The sequence below is a fragment of the Galeopterus variegatus genome, unplaced genomic scaffold (assembly GCF_000696425.1).
Source record: "Galeopterus variegatus unplaced genomic scaffold, G_variegatus-3.0.2 Scaffold935, whole genome shotgun sequence".
NCBI classification, from domain to species: Eukaryota; Metazoa; Chordata; class Mammalia; order Dermoptera; family Cynocephalidae; genus Galeopterus; species Galeopterus variegatus.
The window spans coordinates 243,376-250,513 of record NW_007727046.1 but is presented as its reverse complement, the minus strand read 5'-3'; the positions used below and the strand labels follow the sequence as shown (position 1 = coordinate 250,513).

Genomic DNA, 7,138 nt, shown 5'->3' with positions numbered 1-7,138 from the left:
GCTGATAACACCAAGGCCACGGGTTCGGATCCCATATAGGGATGGCCGGTTTGCTCACTGGCTGAGCGTGGTGCTGACAACACCAAGCCAAGGGTTGAGATCCCCTTACTGGTCATCTTTAAAAAAAAAAAAAAAAAAGATAATGCTTGGATGTGGATGGCAAACCACCTGCATGGTTACAATCCCTCATATGCTCCCTGCTTTATAAAAGAAATCCCAATTTGATTGATTAAAATCCAGAACACTGTTAACATCCCAGAAAGTCTCCTCTTGCCCCTTCCTGGTCAATCTCCACCTCCGCCCCCAGAAGCAACCACTGATCTGAATTCTATCACCACAGGTTAGTTCTGCCTGTTCTAAAATTTTATATAAATCGTATCATACGGTAGGTAATGTTTTGTGACCAGCTTCTTCCACGTAGCATAATATGACTGAATGCATCAGCAGTTTATTTCTCTTTCTTGTTGAGTAGAATTCTATTGTGTATTCATTCTTTTTTGATGAACATCTGAAGTGTTTCCAGTTTGGGGTTATTACAAATAAAGCTGGTATAAACATTCTTGTAAAAGGCTTTTCGTAAATACATGTTTTCACTTCTCCCAGATAAATACCTAGGAATAGAAATGTAAGATCAAAGGATATATGTATGTTACCTTTTTCACTTATGCTTTTGACTAACTGAAAAGTCTAAGTTGAAATCAACTGAGCTGCAGGAAGGTTGAGATAGCATCTGTTTTGTGCCACTGCTGTACCCTAATATCTCTAGAACAATGTCTGACATAAAATAGGTGCTCAATAAATATCTGTTGAATAAATTAAAGAGAGCAACATCAAAAAAGTAAAAAAGACTTACACCTAATATAAGATCATTCTGTAGCCTCTTCTTTTTTTTTTTTTTTGTCTTTTGTCTTTTGTCTTTTTCCGTGTCCGGCAACAGATCGCAACCCTCAGTGTTGCCCCCGTACCGGACCGGGGACCGGCAACGGGATTGCAACCCTCGGTGTTGCTCCCGCGCCTCGCTCAGCCAGTGAACGGGAACCGGTCTGCACGTGGGATCCGAACCCTCGGGCGGGAGCGCCGCCACACTTCCCAAGCGGCGCACCATCCAGTGCGCCACCGGGCCGGCCCTCTGTAGCCTCTTCTAATTCTGCTGTTTTTACAGATAATTTTATATACTCAATTTCACCATGATTATTTTTTCTTTAACAGTATTGTTCTTGTATCAGAATCTTATTTGATAGGCTGGCCTGTGGCTCACTTGGGAGAGTGTCAAGCTGGTGGCACCAAGGCCACAGGTTCGGATCCCTATAAAGGGATGGCCAGTGAGCTCACTTGGGAGAGCGTGGTGCTGACAACACTAAGTCAAGGGTTGAGATCCCCTTTAAAAAAAAGAATCTTATTTGACAAGCTCCACTCTCTTCTCCTAATATAAAAAAAGATTTATCAATTTTATGAAATCTTCCTTTTCCAACCTCACTAACAGTTTTATAGATAAAATGATCCTTTGTTTTGTTTTGTTCTGTTCTTCTTCCTTGTTCTTTGAACATTTACTGAACTAAATAACTATGGTATTATCTACTTTTTGGTCCAGTTCTCAATTTTATACTCATTATTTCATAATTAATTTGTGGATTAACTTGTCTTTAAACTTTGTGTCTACTTCATTCATAATCATTTACACCAGTAAAAGTAAGGTCACAAGTATTTATTTATTTATTTATTTATTTTTTTTAAAGATGACCGGTAAGGGGATCTTAACCCTTGACTTGGTGTTGTCAGCACCACGCTCACCCAGTGAGCCAGGGCCTGGGTGTTATCAGCACCGCACTCTCCCGAGTGAGCCACCGGGCCGGCCCTTTTTTTCTTTTTTTTTATTATTATTTTTGTTGTTGTAGTACATTGCTTTTTCAATTAAACAAAAACTATGTTTTTATTTTTTTATTTTTTTTATTTTTTTTTTAAAAAGATGACCGGTAAGGGGATCTTAACCCTTGACTTGGTGTTGTCAGCACCACGCTCACCCAGTGAGCCAACTGGCCATCCCTATATGGGATCCGAACCCGCGGCCTTGGCGTTATCAGCACCACACTCTCCCGAGTGACCCACGGGCCAGCCCAGGTCACAAGTATTTATAAATTAGGTTTTTTCCAAATAATTTTGCCACTTCAATATTACTTTCTCAATTAATACCCATTATATAACTTTATACACTAAAGTAATTTACAGTCATTATTAATGTTTTTCAGGTGGTCTTTCTAAAAAAAAGCAAGCAAATTATTTTTAAAATCATTTTAAAGCTTTTTATAAATGTATCAATACATGCCCTGTTTCTTGGATTAATTCTATGGTGTTCATATCAGATATGGAGATTGTTAGTACTAGAAAGATAACTGGTTAATAAATTGAGAGTTGCCAGCAATGTATAAAACTATAATCTGTCTACTGAATTCATGATTAAAATAGTGTGTTTTAAAATTTGAAAGAAATTCTGGTTATGTAAACAAGGTAATGGTGGACCGTTTACCAATCATGTCACAATTCCTGGGACAATAACTTTTTAATTCCTATAACTGGAGAAGGGAGTACTAACTGATAAAAAGGTATGTGTATTATTTCAAGATCTAAAAATACTCCCTGGGAGCTAGGTCACCTATTAGCTACCATATGATTTTAAGAACAGATCAAATCACCTGATCATAATTTAACTGCCAAAAAAACCCCCGCCAAATAAAAAACTTTTGGTTAGCATCTATGACTCAGCATCACTCAATCACGTGTTATGTTGTATGGGGGAATATACTTACTGGGATGTAATGTTGGGACATGTTGTCCAAGTCTGTCATCTTTTAGCATGTGCAGCAATGTTGTTTTTCCTGCATTATCCAATCCAAGAAATACCAATTTACCAGTTTTCTTATATAACCCTGCAGAGTAAGAGCTATGATTGGTCAAAGTGATATCTGACACAGATTATCAAAATGACTTTATATTGGGCCCAAATAAGTTTGGATTTCTAAATCTATTTTCAGTTTTAAAAGAGCTATTTTTAATCTATGGATGATCTGGGACTTAAATAATTATAAAACTAAACTTTGCCCCAGTCAATAGAATATGTGTTGCTTAAACATATCTACAATGCCAAAATGCTGATTACCTTGACAATTTTTAGGGGTCAATATCTGTGTCCTCTTTTAGGGAAACATATACGAATTGACATCATGTATTTATGAAGCTAGATTGAAGAAAAAAATTAAAGAAGAAATTTTTCATGAATAAAAATAACATCAACAATAAAAACTACAGTGAGAGTTTTTTCAGTCAAAAAGTTAAATATTTCGGGCCGGCCCGGTGGCGCACTGGTTAAGTGCGCCGCTTGGGAAGCGCGGCGGCGCTCCCGCCCGAGGGTTTGGATCCCACATACGGACCGGTTCCCGCTCACTGGCTGAGCGAGGTGTGGGGGCAACGCCGACACTCTTATCCAGGCTGGTCTAACATGACTTATATGGATGCATAAAAAAACAAAATGCCATTAAAATACCAAGTAGTGGGTTGGCTGGTTAGCTCTTGGTTAGAGCATAGTGCTGATAACACCAAGGTCCAGGGTTTGATCCCTGTACCAACCAGCTACCAAAACAAATAAAAAATAAAATTAATTAATTTAATTAAATACCAAGTAGAGACCATTCTCTGCCCATCAAAGTAGCAAGAAAAAGAATTATGTAGGCCAGTTAATTCAGTTGTTTAGACTGTGGTGTAGTAACACCAAGGTCAAGAGTTCAGATTCCCACACCCGCCAGCCAAAAAAAAAAAAAAAAAAGAAAGAAAGAAAGAAAAAGAAAAAGAATTATAACAGCTATGACTAGAAAGAATGTGGTAAAAGAGGCACAGTTAGTGGCAGTATAAACTGGTATAATTCTTTTTCAAAGCCAACTTGGCGGTAATATATCTGTTGATCACATTTGACCCAAGAATTCTACTCTTAGAAATTGCCCTAAATATAGAAAAGCTTTATGTATTAAGATGTGCATCACAAATGTTACTTAAGAAAAATTTTGACAAGGGTTCAGATCCCCATACCAGCCAGTTGCCTAAAATAAGATAAAAATTTTAAAAAAATTTTAAAGATAAAATTTTGGAAATATCTAGGTTCAACAATAAGTTAAATAAATTACGGACTGGCCCGTGGCTCACTCGGGAGAGTGTGGTGCTGATAACACCAGGGCCCCGGGTTCGGATCCCATATAGGGATGGCTGGTTTGCTCAGTGGGTGAGCGTGGTGCTGACAACACCAAGTCAAAGGTTAAGATCCCCTTACGGGTCATCTTTATAAAAAAAAAAAAAAGAGAGAGAGAGAAATAGGATTTCGTTTGTTTTTTTGAGGGGGGGGCAGCTGGCTGTCATTGGGATCTGAACCATTGACCTCAGTGTTATAATGGTTTTTCTTTTTTAATGCATAATATAAAGTACCAGGGCCGGCTCGTGGCTCACTTGGGAGAGTGCGGTGCTGATGACACCAAGGCCACGGGTTCAGATCCCTATATAGGGATGGCCGGTTGGCTCACTTGGAAGAGCGTGGTGCTGACAACACCAAGTCAAGGGTTAAGATCCCCTTATCAGTCATCTTTAAAAAAATAAATAAATAAATAATAATATAAAGTACATTTGTGAACATACCATACCTCTTCCTGTGGTATTATTTATTTTTATTATTCTGTTTTTTTTTTATTAGTCCTGTAGGAGCTTATTATTTACAATATAGGCAATTTTTTTTTCTTTGTGTTTGTTTTGAAACCCTGTAGGGTAAGTTGTTGCTATTCCTGATAATATACTATTGAGTTTTAAAGATTTTCAGTGAAATTGCATTTATGTAGTTAGCTTATCACTCTAGATGATAATCTTTTTGAAGGAAAGAGTCAAGTTTATCATCAATCTTTGTATTTCTCATGTGTCTAGCTCAGGACACAATATGAGCTTGGGCATAATATGAACTTGGTAAATGTGTATGGAATTGAATAAAATATCTCAACACACTCTACTGCTTTATTTGACTCTCTACAGCAAAGGTTATTATGATTCTCTTTGCAAAACATGTATCACACCTTAAAATCTCTAGGAAAGACAAACCACTTATATATGAGGGGTCTTCAAAAAGTTCATGAAGATTCATATTATCTTTTAATTCTATTTTTTCATGAAATTTTAAGTGCCCTCATATTCTCTCTGATTACAAATTTCAATTTCTACAACTTAGAATGTTAATGGTAGAGAAGGTATAACTTTCAGCCTAAGTAAAATAAGAACTTCTTTTTTTTTTTTTAAAGATGACCGGTAAGGGGATGTTAACCCTTGACTTGGTGTTGTTGGCACCACGCTCCCCCAAGTGAGACAACCAGCCATCCCTATATAGGGATCCAAACCCGTGGCCTTGGTGTTATCAGCACCACACTCTCCCGAGTGAGCCACGGGCCAGCCCTAAAATGAGAACTTCTAACATGTTATATTCTTACACGCACACACACATATATGTTGCTGTTGTACTTCTCATTCTTATCATACTGACACGTGGAATTATTCATAATTTTGCTAATTTTGACTGATCATAAGAAAAAAATTCTGCTCATGTTAGTTCAAGTAAGGGGGAGAGGAAAGGGGAAGGGCTATTGCCAGGATCCAGGGAATCTTGTAGGAAATACTACTAGGTCTCATACAAACTGGAGGTGGTCTCACTCTCCTCCCTCTGTCAGTGATATGGTCTCTTGCCCCCTCATCCTCTAGGAATTCTGAGTTTGGTGGGCCCATCTGTGTCAAGCTTGACAGCCCACGTGAGTGGGAGGTAGTTAAAGAAAGCAGTGTTTTGTGTCATACTTTGTCTAAAGAATGTCAAAGATAGCACGACCCTTCAAACTTTTTGGACTTGACCCAAATTTTGGGCCTGGGTTCTTTTGTTCAGCTCTGGAAACTATACTTTGTTGATCTAAAAGTATATTTTTGTATATATAATCTTTTTCCAGGATTTTTTTCTCTTATTTTTCATATTACCACTATTAACTTATCAAGGCATGTCAAGTAAATTCTGAATTGAACTGTACTCTGTATTTTCTACTATGAATTAAAAGTGTCTTTAACGTTCAATAAGTATGATTAAAATTTGAAAAATACAGAAAGTTATCAAACCCAGAAATTTACCACCTGGAACCAATTGCTATAAAAGACCAAAAGAAATACAAAAAGGGTTTTTACTCCACCCAGGAATAATCAGACTTGGAAACTCTTATTTCATTATCATAACCTTCCTACTTTTTCTCTCCACTCTTGCTCCTTTCTCCTCACCACCAACAGATTTTGGTAAATATCCCATAGGCTAAGGAAAGACTTCTCAAATGATGTTTAGTCTGTCTCTTGAAGATTAAGTAGGAGTTTGACAGAAAGTTTTTAAGGGCTTACCATGTACAGAGTGGTGAAACTGAAAGGGTACAGCAAAAAGTTAGGTATTGTTGGATGATATGATTGGGTTGAGAGAGTGGTGAACTGAGAGTAAAAGTCAGTGGGTGCTAATTAGCGAGGCAGGAACCAGAGTGATAAACAAATTTGAGACTAAATTTAGTCATCTGGACTTCATGCTTGCTACTTATAATAGATGGACAAAAGAAACAATACTGAATCAGTCCTTAAATTTAATAAAACAGAGTATAGGGCTTCTGGTCAAGATGGTGGAATAGACAGTCCCCAGTGTCACTCTCTTCCATAAAACAAATTTACAAATATTAAAAAGCAACAACAGCTAAGCTGGGGCCACTAGACCTCTGGGGAAAAGGAGGAGAGACCTATGGAGTTCATGAAGGTGGGAGAAACCATGATGAGAGAAAGAAAGGACCGCTCCTTCCATTTCAAGCCCCAGCCACTTCAAGGCTGGAGTTGGTGAATGCATGGAGCAGGAGCTGGCAAAAGCCACAGCTGTGCCCTTTGGATGAAGTTGCTTGGAGGCTGCAGGGGAGAAGAGGAACTTGGTGGCTACGCCAGCAAGATTAATAGGGTTCCCTTGGACCCACATAGGAGCAGAGCCACAACAACTGAAAAAAAGGAGCCACTCAGAGGCTGGTGAGTCACCGCAAGGGACTAGTATATGACCTATCCCATG

The 7,138-nt window shown here is 38.2% G+C and overlaps 1 protein-coding gene across 1 annotated transcript in view; it reads right to left on the bottom strand.

Moving 5' to 3' along the window:
* Positions 1–2,920, bottom strand: part of SAR1B (secretion associated, Ras related GTPase 1B) — a 13,757-nt gene extending 10,837 nt beyond the window's left edge. The window contains exon 1 of the mRNA XM_008573574.1: positions 2,805–2,920. Coding sequence (XP_008571796.1) covers positions 2,805–2,853 — 49 coding nt within the window. The 5' untranslated portion in view covers positions 2,854–2,920. The remainder of the gene's footprint in view (positions 1–2,804) is intronic.
* Between the last annotated feature and the right edge of the window lie 4,218 nt (positions 2,921–7,138).